The sequence below is a fragment of the Jaculus jaculus genome, chromosome 7 (genome assembly GCF_020740685.1).
Source record: "Jaculus jaculus isolate mJacJac1 chromosome 7, mJacJac1.mat.Y.cur, whole genome shotgun sequence".
Classification (NCBI taxonomy): domain Eukaryota; kingdom Metazoa; phylum Chordata; class Mammalia; order Rodentia; family Dipodidae; genus Jaculus; species Jaculus jaculus.
The window spans coordinates 127,889,999-127,909,086 of record NC_059108.1 but is presented as its reverse complement, the minus strand read 5'-3'; the positions used below and the strand labels follow the sequence as shown (position 1 = coordinate 127,909,086).

The 19,088-nt window shown below is 40.7% G+C and overlaps 1 protein-coding gene and 1 pseudogene across 1 annotated transcript in view; both read right to left on the bottom strand.

The window, feature by feature from the left end:
- Positions 1 to 19,088, bottom strand: part of Catsperb (cation channel sperm associated auxiliary subunit beta) — a 129,820-nt gene that overhangs the window by 91,953 nt on the left and 18,779 nt on the right. The window contains exons 4-5 of the mRNA XM_045155587.1: positions 12,284 to 12,344; positions 8,418 to 8,513 (exon numbers count right to left, since the gene is read on the bottom strand). Of these exons, the coding sequence (XP_045011522.1) occupies positions 8,418 to 8,513; positions 12,284 to 12,344 (157 nt within the window). The remainder of the gene's footprint in view (positions 1 to 8,417; positions 8,514 to 12,283; positions 12,345 to 19,088) is intronic.
- Positions 3,249 to 4,187, bottom strand: LOC101614437 (annotated as a pseudogene).

Genomic DNA, 19,088 nt, shown 5'->3' with positions numbered 1-19,088 from the left:
TAAAGGTTTTAGAGGGACTATGTGAAATAACCCACCCCAGCGGCTGCAGAGATGGCTTAGTGGTTAAGACACTTGCTAGCAAAGCCAAAGGACCCAGGTTTAATTCCCCAGTACCCATGTAAAGCCAGATGCACAAGGTGATGCATGCATCTGGAGTTTGTTTACTGTGGCCAGAGGCTCTGGCCTACCCATTCTCTCCCTTTCTCTCTCTCTCTCTCAAATAAATAAATAAAGTATTTTTAAACTTTTATTTAGAGAGAATGAATGTGCCAGGGTCTCTTGCCACTGCAAATGAACTCCAGTATCCACCTTGTGCATCTGGCTTATGTGGGTTCTGGAATGGTTACTGTTTATGTACAGAGCAGGCTACAGTTGACATCAATTTTTCATTACATTAGGAAACAAGAGGATTTTTTTTCCTGGTGTGGGGGGGAACCCTTCTGAAAAAAATCAGGAAAAAAATCTAAACCAGAAATTTGAGGAAAAAAAATTTTTCTTCTGAAAAAAAAATGAGAAAGAAAATTCAAAAGTAAGCCAGAGCAATGTGGAAGAATCCTGTGTCTGACTTTAAAAAATAAAGGAGAGGGCTGAGAGATGGCTTAGCAGGTAAGGCACATGCCTGCAAAGCCTATGGACCCAGGTTTGATTCTCAAGGTCCCACGTAAGCCAGATGCACATGGTGGCACATGCATCTGGAGTTCATTTGCAGTGGCTAGAGGCCCTGGCATGCCCATTCTCACTTTCTCTCTCTCCTTTTCTGTCTCTTATAAATAAATAAAAACGAATCTTTAAAAAAATAAAAGTAAAGGAGAGCCAAGTGTGGTGGAGCATGCCCTTAATCCCAGCCCTCAGGAGGCAAAGGTAGGAGGATTGCCATGAGTTCGAGGCCACCCTGAGACTCCATAGTGAATTCCAGGTCAGCCTGAGCTAGAATGAGACGCTACCTTGAAAAACCAAACCAAACCAACCCCCCCAAACAAACAAACAAAAAACAAAACGACTTTTAAGAACAAATACTTAAAAATCGGTTCTTTAGTTTTTTAAAAATTTGTTTATTTTTATTTATTTGAGAGTGACAGACAGAGAAAGAGGCAGATAGAGAATGGGTGCACCATGGCCTTTAGCCACTGCAAACAAACTCCAGATGTGTGCCTCCTTGTGCATCTGGCTAATGTGGGTCCTGGGGAATCAAGCCTCGAACCAGGGTCCTTAGGCTTCACAGGCAAGCACTTAACCACTAAGCCATCTCTCCAGCCCAGTTCTTTAGTTTTTACCTTCTATATTAGCTATTTCCCCAAACTCTCAATAAAATACTACAACTTCAAAGACCTTATGTGATTTCCCCCACTTTTTGCACATTTGAAAAAGAAATTAGGGACTGGAGAGATGGCTCGGTGGTTAAGGTCCTTGTCTGCAAAGCCAAAGGACCCAGGTTCGATTCCCCAGTATACACATAAAACCAGATGCACAAGGTAGTGCATGTATCTGGAGTTCATTGGCAGTGGCTAGAGGTCCCTGGGATGGCCATGCTCTCTAAATAAAGAAATAAATAAAAATATAGTTATAAACAAGAAATTGAATTTCCATTTGAGGGCTGGGCAGATGGCTCAGTAGATAAAATACTTTCCATTCAAGCACAGGAGAGCCTAAGTTTGGATCCCCAGACCCCCACCTCAAAGCTAGAAGCTGTTGTGGCTTCTGCATTCCAGGGTGCAGAGTGAGATGGGAGGTGAAGACAGAACTCCCTGGAAGCTGGTGGACTAGCTAGCCTGGGAATTCAGTGGTGAACCCCATAAGAATGAGAAGAAGCCGGGCGTGGTGGCGCACGCCTTTAATTCCAGCACTCAGGAGGCAGAGGTAGGAGGATCGCCATGAATTCGAGGCCACCCTGAGACTACATAGCGAATTCCAGGTTAGCCTGAGCTAGAGTGAGACCCTACCTTGAAAAACAAAATAAAACAAAAGAATGAGAAGACTCTTCCTCAAGATGAAGCAGATACTATATTTTAAGCCTTAAAAGAAGCAGAAAATGAGCCTGGCATGGTGGCACATGCCTTTAATTCCAGTACTCAAGAGGCAGAGGTAAGAGGATTATTGTGAGTTCAAGGCCAGACTGGGTCTATAGAGTGAGTTCCAGGTTAGCCTAGGATAAAATGAGACACTGCCTCAAAAAAGCAAAACAAAACAAAACAAAATTTAGACCACATAAAACATAAGAAGTTATGATATTCTGACTTTAAAAATATTTATTTATTTATTTGAGAGAGAATGAGGGGGAAAGAGAGAAAGAAAGAGAGAGAGAGAGAGAGAGAGAGAGAGAGAGAGAGAGAGAGAGAGAGAGAGAGAGGATGGGTGTGTCAGGGTCTCCAGCCACTGCAAACAAACTCTAGACACATGTACCACCTTGTGTATCTGGCTTACATGGGTACTGGGAAATTGAACCTGGGTCCTTTGGCTTTGCTGGCAATGCCTTAAGTGTTAAGTCATCTCTCCCACCATATTTTGACTTAAAAAAAATCTTAATTAGAATAAATTCTTCTATTCAAATCCAGTAAGGGTCTGGTTAGGGTTAAAAGGTATAAAAATAACAGTAAAACAACAGAAATAAAAATCATATAATCTCTGTGCCATCCAGTTTCTATTCACAAAGAAAAAGCTCCAGTCCATCTTAATTTTTTTGAAAAATTCCTGACATTACTTAACCAAACTGAAATGTATTAATAGCCCATTCTTACATTTTCATGACAAAAAAAAAAAAAAAAAAAAAAGAGACAGAAACCAAAAAAGAGGGCAGGGGTAGAAGCTTATATAACTAAATATGGATCTCAACATAACAACTGAACAGAGAAAGAAACTAAAACATTTTAAGTTAAAAACTCATGAGTTCATGATATAGTGTGTAGAAACTGAAAATTTGCAAACTATTTAAATATTTATTCATTTATTTGAGAGAGAGAAAGAGAGAGAAAGGCAGATAGAGAGAAAGAGAATAGGCATGCCAGAGCCTTTAGGCACTGCAAACAAAATCCAGATGCACGCACCACCTTGTGCATCTGGCTTATGTGGGTCCTGGGGAATTGAACCTGGGTCCTTTGGCTTTGCAGGCAGGTGCCTGAACTGCTAAGCCATCTCTTCAGCCCTACAAACTATTTAAAATCTAGAATTGCTGACTGTTCAGAAACTACACAGATGGATGCTGGTGGTGATGAGGAATAGCAGAAAGGGTATATGGGTGAATCTGCACTGTTCTAGCTGCTCCCCTTACCACCTGTGTCCAAGGAAAGCCTGGCATCGATTAGATATTGGGCCAGGCTAATGCTTGCAGCAGATCCAGTGATGGTAACCTGCCTATCAGTAGACCCTTCCACAGGGTTTGCAGTTCTGATCTGAGTCCCAGATATCTGATGGATCTCATTGATTTTGGTGCCCCAATGCCTGATTATATAGTCAATCAAATCACTTGGAATGGTGAGTTGAGAAGTAGTCTGAACAGATGCATCCAAACCTGCCCAATAGCCTTTCACCTCTGCAGAGCTGGCTGCAACGTCACTGGATCCGGTGTTGCCTTGTGTCATGGGAAAGTGAGGCTGCTGCATTGGCAACTGGGGCAGCTTGGTCAAATCTGTCTGTGGAATGGCATGCTGTGTTTGAATGGTATAGATCTGACCACCTGCAGAGACGACTGGAGAACTTGCGCACTTGGGCAGGACAGGGATGGTCGTGTCCTTGGGGTGGGGTGAAATTCCAACATTAGCTAGAGGGATTGAGGAATGCCAGCAGTAGGGATGGATGGTCTGCTCAGGTGAGTGAGGGCTCATACTCCCTCCCTGCCACCTCGATGTACTCTCTTATTTCCTTGATCTTGCAACCTCTTCCCATGGGAGAGCCACACTGCCTGGCAGGGACCAGCAGCCTTCAGGTAAGTGGGGGTCTACCGGCAACTATGCTGTTAGTCATAGAGCTGCTAATGTCCTTTTCCAGTTGATCAGGGATTATAGCAATGGCTTTGAAGATGGCCTTAGTGGGTTCAGCCAAGTGATAATTCCCTTCTGAGATGTGGATGCGGGCATTGCTCTGTTCACACATCTTTGATTCTCCTTTCTTTCCAATGTTGCTGCCAACTTGCTTCCCATGCAGAAGTAGCCCGATGGCGAGTTTAACCCACCTTCAAGCACTCCGGTGTCCATGGTGAGCAGAGTTACGCGGAGCTGGACACGGAGTGGTCAAGTCTCTGGTTACTGGTTGGGGGTGAAAACCAAACACTGCAGGTGTGAAGCCACTGAGGGGAAGCGGGGAGTGGGCAGTAAGAGGAAGGGCAGGAGGCCACGGGTGGAACTTTAGGGTAGGCTGGAAGGATGGGGGGGTGCACAGCTGGCTGGTGGAGGAGGAGGAGGAACGGGGACAGAGGGCGGCAGGTGGGTGGAAGAGCGCACAGGATGCAGCTGCGCTGGCTGCTCTCTTGGCTGGTCTGGGCTTATTTTGACATTTTTGCATTAAATATTTTGCCTTAGATTTTGTGGTGCTGGGGATCCAGTCCAGAGCCTCCCACATGCTAGATCAGCACCCCACTACTGAGTTACATACTTATTCTGGATATTTTAATTTTGGTTAAAGAAACAGAACAAGACAGATACAACTGAAGCCATCTCTATTCCCTTCATTGTTGTGTTCCCAAGCTGTCTCCAAACGTATGAAATTGCTGTACATTTCTGTATGCTCTGTTTCTATATTTTACTATTATATGTGTGGATGTGAAGAGTGTCAACCATTGCTCTATGTATTTTCTGAATTGTAGAAATTCTGTTCTACATTGAAACTTGATTTTTCACACAACATTTTTGAGTTCAATTCTCACTGGCATTTGTGTGTCTTGTTTCCTTCATTTTAATGTAATACGCTGGTATGTGTTTGGTTTTCCCCTTTTATGGACACTTAGGTTGTCTTCAGATTTTATTATAAATAATACTGAATTAAATAGTTTGTACATGCCTCTTGGGTACATTTGCAGCCAGTATCCCTCTAGGGTGGTTCTCAAGCCTCACTGTCAGAATTATGGGGGAAGATTTTCTAAAACTGCACTTTCTCGGCCTTATCTTCAGAGACAGATTTTATTTACAGTATGTATGGTGGTATCTCATGAGAAACAATTACTTCTTATAGGGCTTCCTGAGTGTTTCTTTCCATAAAATGCAATGTTTATTTGTTTTGATTCTGCGATTTACATAGCATCATATCAATGTGGGACTAAAATAATAAAAATAAGAAGGTAAAGAATTACAAGATCTATGACTGAGAATATTTTTATAAAACTTATGCTCTGGTGACATAAATGATAAAAAATTGGATTACTAATATTCTATCAGACAATTGATAAAGAGAAGCCTAATTACTCATGCCACCCAGTGTTCATGAGCTTAAAATAACTAGGGTTTTTTTTTTTTTTTTGAGGTAGGGTCTCGCTCTGGCTCAGGCTGACCTGGAATTTACTAGTAGTCTCAGGGTGGCCTCAAAGTCATGGTGATCCTCCTACCGCTGTTTCCTGAGTGCTGGGATTAAAGTCGTGTTCCACCACACCCAGCCTATAAAATATTTTATTAATTATTTACTTGCAAGTAGAAAGAGGGGGGGGGGACAGAGAAAGAGAGAGACAGAGTATGGACGCACCAGGGCCTCTTGCTATTGCAAATGAACTTCAGATGGGTGCACCACTCTGAGCATCTGGTATGTGGGTTATCAGAATTTGAACCTGGGCCATTAGGCTTTGCAAGCAAGTACCTTTAACCATTAAGCAATCTTTCCAGCCCAACAACTTTTTGTTTTGTTTTGTTTTGTTTTGAGGTAGTCTCACTCTAGCCCAGGCTGACCTGGAATTCACTTTGTATCCTCAGTGTGGCCTTGAACTCATGGTGATCCTCCTACCTCTGCCTCCAAAGTGCTGTCATTAAATGTGTCCCACTGTGCCTGGCCCAACAACTGATTTTGAATTAATAGAAACCAACAGTTTGGGCTGGAGAGATGGCTTAGCGGTTAAGCGCTTGCCTGTGAAGACTAAGAACCCTGGTTCGAGGCTCGGTTCCCCAGGACCCACATTAGCCAGATGCACAAGGGGGCGCACTTTCGTTTGCAGTGGCTGGAGGCCCTGGTGCCCCCATTTTCTCTATCTCCCTCTTTCTCTCTCTCTCTGTAGCTCTCAAATAAATAAATAAAAAAAATTAAAAAAAATTAAAGAAACCAACAGTTCTGCAGGTATGATGGCACAGAGCACTTGGAAGCCTGAGGCAGAAGGATGGTGAGTTCCCAGGACAGCCTGAGACATAGTGAGACTTTGTCTCAAAAAACAAAGAAAAAAACCAAACTCTCAATCATTATTACTAAAATTGAACAAGGTGTCTTGCTTGTAGTACCCACAATAAATACCAATAACCCTACCAAAGACCTTCAACAGAATTGGGGTGGGGGAGAAAGGGAGGGGTCTATGTGTGAAACCTTTTCTCCTTAAAAATTTTTTTTGTTTGTTTTGTTGAGGTAGGGTTTCACTCTAGACCTGGAATTCACTATGTAGTCTCAGACTGGCCTTGAACTCACAGTGATCCTCCTACCTCAGCCTCCCAAGTACTGGGATTAGAGGCATGTGCCACCACACCTGGCTTCTTTTTAAATTTTTTTTTTTTTTTTGAGTTAGGATCTCACTCTAGTCCAGGCTGACTATGTAGGCTCAGAGTGGCTTTGAACTCATGGTGAATCTCCTACCTCAGCCTCCTACCTGCGCCACCACGCCCAGCTAGTATGCTATCTTTTTTTTTTTTTTTGAATTTTTTTGTTAATCTTTATTTATTTATTTGAGAGTGACAGAGAGAGAAAGAGGTGGATATATATATATAGAGAGAATGGGTACGCCAGGGCCTGCAGCCACTGCAAATGAACTCCAGATGCATGTGCCACCTTGTACATCTGGCTAATGTGGTTCCTAGAGAATCGAGCCTCAAACCTGGGTCCTTGGGCTTCATAGGCAAGTGCTTAACTGCTAAGCCATCTCTCCAACCCTAATGATTTTTTTAATATAAAAAGATAGCAGTGGCTGGAGACCCTGGCATGCCCATTCTCCCTCTCTATTCGCGTCTTTCTCTCTCTGTCTCTCTCAAATAAAAAAATAAAAATAAACAATAATTTAAAAAAATCATTAAAAAATAAAAAAAAACTTTAAAAATCCAATAAATTAAAAAGAAACAGTGGACTAGAGAGATGGCTCAGTGGTTAAGGTGCTTTCCTGCAAAGCCTGATGACCTTAGTTTGATTCCCCACTACCCAAGTAAAGCCAGATACAAGAAGCAGCGCATGCATCTGGAGATCATTTGCAGTGGCAAGCGGCCCTGGCGTGCCCATTCTCTCCACCCCCACCTTACAAACAAATACAAACAAATACAACAAATATTTTTTAAAATACTGTGATGGGGGCTGGGGAGATGGCTCAGCAGTTAAAGGCACTTGATTGCAAAGCCTGCTGACCCAGGTTCAATTTTCAAGTGCCCACAGAAAGCTGAATGCAAAGTGGTGTGCGCTGCCGTGATACACTGCGCCTAAGGCAATGAGAAGCGGGGCTGGGAGGCTCTGCAGCTCACAGGCGGTCAGTCTGACGTTCTTTTGCAGACGGTAAGAGACTACGTCAAAGACAGTGGAGCACAGACACCTTAAAGTTGTTCGCTGACCTTTATACACACATGGTGACATATGCACCCCCCATGCTGTCTCTCCCCCACACACAATAATTAAATATAAATAAAGGAAATGACACAAAGTGAACGATATCTAACTAAAATGCAAATCAGTGCTGGAGCGATGGCTTAGTGGTTAAGGTGCTTGCCTAAGAACTTAAGTGACTCCCTAGATCCCATGTAAGCCATACAAGGTGGTTCACATGTTTGGAGTTTGACTGCAGTGACTGAAGGCCGTGGCATGCCAATTCTCTCTCTCTCTCTCTCTTTCATAAAAAATACAAATCAGCCAGGCATGGTGGCGCACATCTTTAACCCCAGCACTCGGGCGGCAGAGATAGGAGGATCGCCGTGAGTTCCAGGCCACCCTGAGACTTCATAGTGAATTCCAGGTCAGCCTGGGCTAGAATGAGACCCTACCTTGAAAAAAAAATACAAATCAAAGATGCAAAAACTAACTTTATACAGCCATTGTTAAATGACCCCCAAGATGGCTACCATGAAATATATAGCTACACATTTCTATAGCCCTTTGTGGAGATTAAGAAATTACATATATTTAATTTATTGTCTGCCTCATCAGACTGTGAGCCCTTCAAGGGTCATGACCACCTGGCACTCATTACAGAGTCTGGCACATAGTTGGCATCATAGTTCGTTGAAAGAATACCCAAACTCCATTTTACTTTATCTGTTGGCATTTACCTCGGACAACATCCAATAGAGTCCCTTCAGTCTCATAAATATCTAATCCTTCGTGTAAAGTGACTCTTACTAACCACTCTTCTACAGTTGCGATATCTGAAAACAAAAGAGAAGTAATGTTTTACATGTCATGTTTGTGAAATATGAAGCTATGTGAACATTACCAACCATGAAAAATTTTTGTTTTTGCACCCGTTTTGAAATGGTTTTACCACAGAAATGGATCTAGATATTAGTAGTTTAGAGCATAATTTCTCTCCCAGATCTGTTGTAGCTTGATCATAATTTATCCCTTCTATCTGTTGACTTTGTGAAGGAGTATACTTTATTTAAAAGTACCTGTCAAAAAGAAGTGTAGGACTGGATGATCTGGTAAGTAAATTCTACTAAACATTAAGGAAGAAGCAATACTATTTCTTCTTAAACTCTTCCTAAACATTAAGGGAAGAAATAAATTTGATTAGTCTAGCATTACCCTGATACCAAAAGCTAACAAAGACAAAACATAAAGAAAAAATGGTCAGTGAATATCCTTGATAGATGCAGTTGTAAAAATCATCCACAAAGCTGGGTGTAGTGCATGCCTTTAATCCCAGCACTAGGGAGGCAGATGTAGAAAGACTGTCGTGAGTTTGAGACTACATAGCGAATTCTAGGTCAGCCTATGCAAGAGTGAAGCCCTACCTTGAAAAACAAAACAAAAACAAACAAACAAACAAAAAATCCACAAAGGGCTAAAAAAATGAAATCACTGGTACATTAAAAAGGTTTTTTTACTTAGTAGCAGAGGCCAGTAAATTAAAAAGGAGACATAAAGGGAAGAGAAAGGAAGGGAGGAGGATACTTAATAGGTTGATATTGTATATATGTAATTACAATGACTGTAATGGGGAGGTAATATGATGGAGAATGGAATTTCAAATGGGAAAGTGTGGAGGTGGGGAGGGGGGGAATTACCATGGGATATATTTTATAATCATGAAAAATGTTAATAAAAATTAAAAAATAAAAAAATTAAAAATAAAAATAAATAAAATTCAAAAAAAAGGTTTTTTTAATCACAATTATGTGGGATTCATCCCAGAGATGCAAGGATGGTATTATAATAAAAAAGCAAACTATCCAGTTAAAAATGAGGAAAGCACCTGATTAGACATTTCTCAAAAGAAGACAAATAACCAGTAGGTAAAGACAAACCAAGCCACATAAGTATCTGTCAGGGAAATGTAATCCAAAACCGCAGTGAGATATGTCTGCATATCTGTTAGACTGCCTACTATCAAAAAGAGAAAAGTAGCCGGGCGTGGTGGCACACGCCTTTAATCCCAGCACTCGGGAGGCAGAGGTAGGAGGATCGCCGTGAGTTCGAGGCCACCCTGCGACTCCGTAGTGAATTCCAGGAGAGCCTGAGCTAGAGTGAGACCCTACCTCGGAAAAAAAAAAAAAAAAAAGAGAAAAGTTGGGGCTGGGAGATGTCTCAGTTGTTAAAGACACTTGCTTGCAAAAGTTGCTAGCTTGGGTTAAGTTCCTTACCCACTCCATGTAACGATGGATGGGCATTCATTTGCAGTGGCAAGAGACTCTAGCTCACACAGACACAGACACACACACACACACACATATCACAAAATAAAAACAAACCAAAGCTGGATTATTATTATAGAACTATCCAAATTGATTCTAAAAAGAGAGCTAGTAACCCACTCAACCTTGTAAAAAATCAAAGGTAAAAGACTGATGTTATTTTTAAACTTATTATAAAGCCAAAATAATCAAAACTATTAATATATTTATAAAAAGACAGTTACAAGGCTGGAGAGGTGGCTTAGTGGTTAAGCGCTTGCCTGTGAAGCCTAAGGACCCTCGTTTGAGGCTTGATTCCCCAGGACCCACGTCAGCCAGATGCACAAGGGGGCGCATGCATCTGGAGTTCGTTTGCAGTGGCTGGTGGCCCTGGTGTGCCCATTCTCTCTCTCTCTGCCTCTTTCTCTCTGTCTGTTGCTCTCAAATAAATAAATAAAAATAAACAAAAAAAATTTTAAAAAGACAGTTAAGAAACAGCAATTTAGCTGGGCGTGGTGGCGCACACCTTTAATCCCAGCACTCGGGAGGCAGAGGTAGGAGGATCACTGTGAGTTCAAGGCCACCCTGAGACTCCATAGTGAATTCCAGGTCAGCCTGGGCTAGAAAACAAAAAAAAAAAGCAAAAAACAAACAAACAAACAAAAAAATAGAAACAGCAATTTAATGGAGACAAATTAGTTTCACAACAACAGTACTTGAATAACTGTATAGATAATACACCAAAAACTCAATGTTTGTCTTTGGGTTCCATGGCTAAAATAATTTTCTTTATTTTCTTTAATTGAAATTAAGTCAGTGTTTATTTCTTGCACATACCATATCAAAACCACATGCCTTTGGGCTGGAGAGATGGCTTAGCAGTTAAGCGCTTGCCTGTGAAGCCTAAGGACCCCGGTTCAAGGCTCGGTTCCCCAGGTCCCACGTTAGCCAGATGCACAAGGGGGCGCACGCATCTGGAGTTCGTTTGCAGTAGCTGGAAGTCCTGGCACGCCCATTCTATCTCTCTCCCTCTATCTGTCTTTCTCCCTGTGTCTGTCGCTCTCAAATAAATAAATAAAAAATGAACAACAAAAAAAAAAAAACCACATGCCTTCACCTGTGAGAATGAGTCTACCTCATGCCTGGAGATGTACTAACTCAGTCCCCTAGCTCAATATTCTTAACTCACAGAATCCAGCATTTCTCCTCATCCTTGCTGGTATATGCAGTAACATATGATGATACAGTACCAAATGCCACTTAGGAGTAGGTTCTCTAACAAAACAATATATTATGCTTTATAATCCACATCATTTTAACTATAAATCAATTCCAATAAAATTAACATCTAAATTTCCCAAACTGTTTTCAACTTCTAGAACATGATTTTGCTTTGTTTAAAAAAAAAAAACAACCATTGGTTTTTAGTGCCTCTTGCCTCCCTCATTTCAGGAGCTCTCTTTATTCCCTCTTCTTCTCTTAATCTATTAAAGTTTCTTTAAACCTTAAATTTTTTTTTGTTTATTTATTTAAGAGAGAGAGAGAGAATGAGCATGCTAGGGCTTCCTGTCACTGTGAATGAAGTCCATACGCATGTGCCTCTTTGTGCATTCGGCTTTACATGGGCACTGGGGACTCAAACCTGGATTGTCAGGCTTTGTCAGCAAGCACCTTTAACAGACTAGCTATCTCTCTATCCCAGAAAATAAGTTTACTTTAAATAAAGATTAGTATAGCTGGGCATGGTGGCGCATGCCTTTAATTCCAGCACTCAGGAGGTAGAGGTAGGAGGATTGCCGTGAGTTCAAGGCTACCCTGAGATTACATAGTGAATTCCAGGTAGGCCTGGACTAGCGTGAGACCCTACCTCGAAAACCAAAACATACAAACAAACAAAAAAAAAAAGAGATTAGTATAAACATTAAATATGTCAGAACAACCAACCTGTAGTAAGTTTTCCAGATAAGATGTAGGAAACTCAGTTTCATGTGACTTACAGAGAAATCACAATTTTTTGTATGTCTCATCAACTACATCAAACTTTTACATGGGAAAATGTATAATTTGTCAAATTAAACACATTTTTAATTTTTTTAAATTTATTTTGGTTTTTAGATGTAGGGTCTCACTCTAGCCCCGGTTGACCTGGAATTCAGGCCTTGAACTCACAGTGATTCTCCTACGTCTGCCTCCCAAGTGCTGGGATTAAAGGTGTGCTCCACCATGCCTGGCTTAATACATGTTTTAAATGCTAAATTTGATAATCCAGACGCATGTATAGAGTTGCTTCAAGTCACTCTCACCTGTATTTTCTGTGATGTTTTCTCTGGGAATATCAATTAACCAGAATATTTGATCACTGACCTTGAAAAGAGAAGACACCAGAAAACGATATTTTACAATGTTAACAATAGAACCTATTTTGATATATTTTACCCAACTTAAAAAAAAAAAATTTGCCTTTAATCCCAGCACTCAGGAGGCAGAAGTAGGATGATTGTTGTGAGTTGAGGCTACCCTGAGATCACCTAGTGAGTTCCAGGTCAGCCTGGGTTATAGTGAGACCCGAGGTTGAAAAAGAAAGAAAAAATAAAGAAAGAAAGAAAGAAAAAGAGAAAAAAATTAAACAAAAATCCAAAGATGTATACTCTCTACCTAGCAAATTTGAGTGTTCAGACTTTTTCCTATATTACATCACATAAGAAAGAAATGAGATGGGGAGATAATATGATGGAGAATGGAATTTCAAAGGGGAAAGTGTGGTGGGGGAGGGAGGGAATTATCATGGGATATTTTTATATAATCATGGAAAATGTTAATAAAAATTTAAGAAAATAATAAAAAAAGAAAGAAAGAAATGGCTCATGTATTCAAGGATGTTTTGCATCGTTATTTGTAAAGCTTTAGATCACAAGCAGGGCATGGTGGTGCATGCCTTTAACCCAAGCACTTGGGAGGCAGAGGTAGGTCACCATGAGTTTGAGGCCTCCCTGAGACTACATAATGACTTCCAGGTCAGCCTGAGCTATAGTGAGACCCTACCTCGAAAAACAAAAAAGCAAAAAAGCTTAAGATTGCAAATGATGACAGTGTTAATCAACTATATATAATCATCCAGCCACATATCATATAACACACAGCCAAGTTTAGATAGCACGAAGTTTGAAACATTAGTGGCTTACTAAGGCAGAGACAGAGCATAGCAGAGCATGGCAGAGCAGATGGAAATTTAAGAGGGAAATCCCAGGAATAAGAAAACTGCAAAAATAGTGAGCTCTAGGACTGGAGGAATGGCTCAGAGGTTAAGGCGCTTGCTTACAAAGCTAAAGGACCCAAGTTCAACTCCCCAGTACCCACGTAAGCCAGATGCACAAGGTGGTGCATGTGTTGAGTTTGTTTACAGCGGCTGAAAGCCCTGGCATGCTTATTCTCTCTATGTGCCTTTATCTCTCTCTGTTTCTCAAATAAATAAAGTTTTAAAAAAGTTTTTTTAAAAAAATTGTAAGCTCTAAAATTTACATGTAAACTGTGTCCAAATCGTTGTGCTGCCCAGGTGCAGAGGCCACTAGTAGGAGACCAGGTTTAAAAAATGGCAAAGGAAGTTAAAGGAACCGGTGCTGAAACTATAGCATTGACCTACAGGTAATACAGTTTGCAGTTTCTATCAAGACAATTGATCCGTCTTTTAGAATAACAGTAAAGGACTAGAGAGACTCCTCAGGCAATAAAGTACTTGCTGTGCAAATGTGAGGACCAGAGTTCAGATCCCCAGGACCCATGGGAACGTAGGATGGGCACTGCAGCCTGCCCACACTGGTGAAGGAGAATGACGGTAACAGTTCTCGGAGGATCCGAACAGAATCTAGGACTGCAACAACAGTGCTCAATTCTCAACTACAAATGACAAAATATGAAAATAAATGAGAAAGTGTCATTGATATTCAGAGGGGAAAAGATAAACAGCAAACCGACTTAGCATCCAGATAATAGGCAATGCATTCAATAAGGTTATTACAAATGCATATACAGATTTAAGAAACATGTTTAAGAAACAAGCGAATGAATTGAGAAATCCAACACAGGAATAAAAATAAAAACAATAACAATAAAATAAATAAACAATAAAGGCAGCAAGAATAATGACTGAAACAAAACAATCAATAAACAGGTTCAATAGCAAATTGGAAGTAGACAAAGAATAAGTGAGTTAGGAAATACAACAGGGACTTTCGGGTAAGATGGCAGCGTAGAAGCCACGCCAAACTAGCCTAGGGAGGGATTTAAGCAAAAAACAGCAAAATCCACTCTTCTTCTGAAAAGTCAAGTAGTATAGGTTATTCTTAGACACAGCAGAGAAGCAGGGGAGACCAAGATCCACCAGAAAGGAGGAAAATGGCCAGAATCCCACTGAGGTGATGTGGCCTGCCAATCTGTGCGATCTGCACCCTCTTGGCATCACCCCCCAGGAGCTGAGTGGTAGCAGCAGAGACCAAACAAGGGGATTTTCCAACTTCATCAGCCTTCATGCAAAGTCAAGAAATCTGAAGGAAAGCTGGGTGTGGCATTGCATGCCTTTAATCCCAGCACTGGGGAGAAAGAGGTAGGAGGGAAGATTACCATGAGTTCAAGGCCACCCTGAGAAATACATAGTGAATTCCAGGTCAGCCTGGGCTACAGTGAGACCCTACCTGAAAAATTTAAAAAATCTGAAGGAAAGACAGCTGAGCTCAACTAAGGAGATACTGAAAGGGATACAGGTGGAACCAAAGAATTAATGAAACAAAAAGTTGGTTCTTTGAAAGGATAAACAAGATTGATAAACCTTTAGCAAATCTGACTAGAAGAAAGAGAGAAGAGACAAAAATTAATAAAATTAGAGATGAAAAAGTCACCATTGCAACAATACCAAAGAAATTCAGAAAATCTTAGGGACATATTTTAAGAATATATATGCCTCAGAGTTTGAAAATCTGAAAGAAATGGATGATTTTCTTGATTCATATGACCTACTAAAATCAAAGCAAGATGAGATAAACCATTTAAATAGACCTATAACAAATATGGAGATCCAAGTAGTTATAAAAAGTTTCCCAACTAAAAAAAGTCCAGGCCCAGATGGATTCACTTGTGAATTTTACCAGACCTCCATGGAAGAGCTAACACCACTGCTTCTCAAACCTTTCCATAAAATAGAAAAGGAAGGAATTCTACCGAACTCCTTCTATGAAGCCAGCATCACCCTGATACCAAAACCAGACAAAGACAGAACAAAAAAGGAAAATTATGGACCAATCTCCCTCATGAACATAGATGCAAAAATTCTGAACAAAATATTGGCAAACAGAACACAAGAATATATCAGGAAGATTATTCACCCTGACCAGGTAGGTTTTATCCAAGAGATGCAGGGTTGGCTCAACATACGCAAATGGATAAATGTAATACACTATACATATGTACTGAAGGACAAAAATCACATGATCATCTCAATAGATGCAGAAAAGCCATTCAACAAAATCTAACATTGCTTTATGGTAAAAGTATTACAGGAACTGGGAATAGAAGGAACATATTTCAACATAATAGAAGATATTTATGACAATCCTACAGCCAACATAATACTAAATGGGGAAAAACTTGAAGCTATTCCACTAAATTCAGGAACAAGACAAGGGTGTCTGCTGAACCCACTTTTATTTAATATGTACTGGAAGTCTTAGCTATAGCAATAAAGCAAGAGACACTCATAAAAGGGATACAAATAGGAAAGAAAGAGGCCAAATTATTATTATTTGCAGATAATATGATTCTATACATAAAGGACCCTAAAGACTACCAGAAAACTGTTAGGGCTAATAAACACTTTTAGCAATGTAGCAGGATACAAAATAAATGTAACTTTCCTATATACTAACAAAAAACATGCGGAGGATGAAGTCAGGGGATCTCTCCCATTCACAGTTGCCTCAAAAATAAATAAATAAATAAATAAAGTATCTTGGAATAAACTTAACCAAAGAAGTGAAGGATCTCTACAATGAAAACTTTAAACACTCAAGTGAGAAATTGCAGAAGACACAAGGAAATGAAAAGGCATCCCATATTCTGGGATTGGAAGAATCAATATTGTAAAAATGTCAATCTTACCAAAAGCAATCTATACATTAAATGCAATCCCCATTAAAATTCCAATGGCATTCTTCACAGAAATAGAAAAAACAATACTAAAATTCATTTGGAAGCACGCATATGCACAAAAAATCTTGAATAACCAAAACAATTTTGAGCAACAAAAATAAGGTTGGTGGAAATAAAACCACTGGGATCTCATGAAATCACAAAGTTTTTGTACCGCAAAGGACACTGTGAATAGAGCAAAGAGACAACCTACAGAATGGGAGAAAATCTTTGCCAGCTACACATTTGACAGAGGATTAATATTATCCAGAATCTACAAAGAACTAAAAACAAACAAACAAACAAACAAACAAACAAAAAAACCACCAGAACAATAAGAAATCAAACTACCCAATTAGAAAATGGGCTATGGAACCAAATAGAGATTTCTTATGGTAAGAAATATAGATGGGATATAAACATCTTAAAAAGTGTTCTACATCCTTAGCTGTCAGGGAAATGCAAATTAAAACTACTTTGAGATTCTATCTCACTCCTTTCATAATGGCTACCATCAAGAAAACAAATGACAATAAATGTTGGCAAGGATGCAGAAAAGGGGGAACCCTTTTACACTGCTGGTGGGAATGTAATCTGGTACAGCCACTGTGGAAGTCAGTGTGGAGGTTCTTGAGACAGCTAAGAATAGATTTACCATATGATCCAGCTGCACTCCTACACATATATCCTAATGACTCTTCTCACTACCTTAGAGATATTTGCACAACATGTTTAGTGCCACACTACTCTCAATAGCTAGGAAATGGAACCAGCCTAGATGTCCACCCACAGATGAATGGATAATAAAGATGTGGTACCTTTACACAATGGAGTTCTATTCAGCGGTAAAGAAAAATGAAATTATGAAATTTGCAGGGAAATGGATGGACCTGGAAAGGATTATACTAAGTGAGGTAACCTAGGCCCAGAAAGCCAAATGTCACGCGTGTTCTCTCTCATATGTGGATCCTAGCTACAAATGTATGGACTTGTGTGTGAGCTGGAACCAAAAATCGGTAGCAGAAGCCAGTAAGCTAGAAAAAGAGTATAAGGGAGGGAGGAGAGGGAAGGACTTTAGGGGATGGTATTGTATATATGTGAGTAGAAGAACAGATTACAGGGAAGGGAATGGCCTAAGCAAGGCAAGGGGAAGAGATGGAGTAAAAGAGGGTGGGTCAACCAAAATTCAAGATATTCTGAATAAGACATATGAAAACCTACTTTTTTGAAGAATGGCATATCCAGCAGCTATAGATTGTTACTAGAAATTTTTCTGTGCCAGGGATGGGATGCTTTCCTGTGAGTTGTTGGCCAGGGAGGTTCCTGTTGCCTCCAAAACATTACAGGCCATTGCCAAGGCCCTTGGTTTCCCTTGAGAAACAGATGGTAAGACCCTACTGCTGAAGACCTCACACGCCTGAGTGGCAATGTCACTGAGAAATCAAGTTGGTGCTAAGCAGAAAACCTTCTCTCTGTATCCCAGCCAACTGAAAGCTGGGAAAAGCTGCACTGCATTCAGCCTTATGGGAAACAGAAATCATCAGCTGGGAAAACAGTGGACACTGGAAGCCTCAAGTTTGGCCAGACAGGCCAAATGACTGAATGAGTGCAATAGTGGCATGTCTGCTCTGAGGGAAACCAATTGCTGTCTAATTGGACTGAAGGCCCACTCTGTGGGAGGTAATACATGCCTGGTACTGAAAACCAATCAAAAGCCTATGGCAGGGGAGGTCATGAGATTTTGGGGTATAAATCCTGCTCTTGTCTGGCTAAATGTATATAATATTTTCACTTAACTGCCCTGAAATCACTACACTTAATGTTCATATTCATATATTAATGCTCCTCTCAACTTCTGGTTAGAGAAGCTTCTCTTTTCAGATGGCGATGATCACTGGGATGACCCACACAGCAACACAGTGCTAAGAAGAAGGGACAGAGGAGTGTCCAGCACTGAAATATCTCTATCACACCCTCAAAGGCTCAGGGTCCATTGTGAAAGAGGTGGTGGAAAGAAGTAAGAGCCAAAGGATGGGCACCACTCCTTACAGTGCAAATGTCCAGGCAGAAATTGGCCTCTATATCCAAGACCTTGCAGTGCCTAGCAATACCTTCACAAGACCCTCATAATAGGAGGAAAAGATGAGGACATCAAACTAAAAGAGAGACTAATGGAGAGAGGAAGGGGATATGATGGAGAGCAGTGTGGTGAAGGGGAAGTGGAGGAGAGGAGAGAAATATCATGGTTTATTGTAAGTATAGAAGTTACCAATAAAAAAATAATAAAAATACAGCTATTGAAATTGCCCGTACTAAGGAAGAGGGTGACTCTACATCTCTGCCTGCCTGGCTCAGCTCAGTTTCTCTACTTGGCCTGTCTACCTCTCTTCACTACGCCACAAGGATACATGTGAGTGTGGCTTCCCCTCACCCAGCCTGGCACAGAACTGTTTCTTAGTTTGGATGGCTTTTCTGCATGTTTCTGCCTTATGGTTTGGGGTAACTTCTCTCTTTGACGGCAGGACCAATTTGCCTCTGGTTTCTGAATCTACTATGTGTGTGCTCTTCTCGAGTCTCCCTGCACAAGCTCCTGGAGCCTACTTTCCACACGCAGCAGCTTTACTGTGGTTTCTTGAAAAGCCTCTGTTTTGGGCTGGAGGGATGGCTTAGAAGTTATGGCGCTTGCCTGCAAAGCCAAAGGACCCAGGTTCAATTCCCCAGGACCCATGTTAGCCAGGTGCACAAGGGGGCGCACGCATCTGGAGTACATTTGCAGTGGCTGGAGGCCCTGATGTGCCCATTCTCATTCATTCTCTGTCCCTCCCTCTCTCTCTCTCCTTCTCTGTCAAATAAATAAGTAAAAATTTAAAAATATTTTTAAAAGCCTCTGTTTCTCCCACGTCCGTGTATTTTCAGCTTTACTCTAATTTC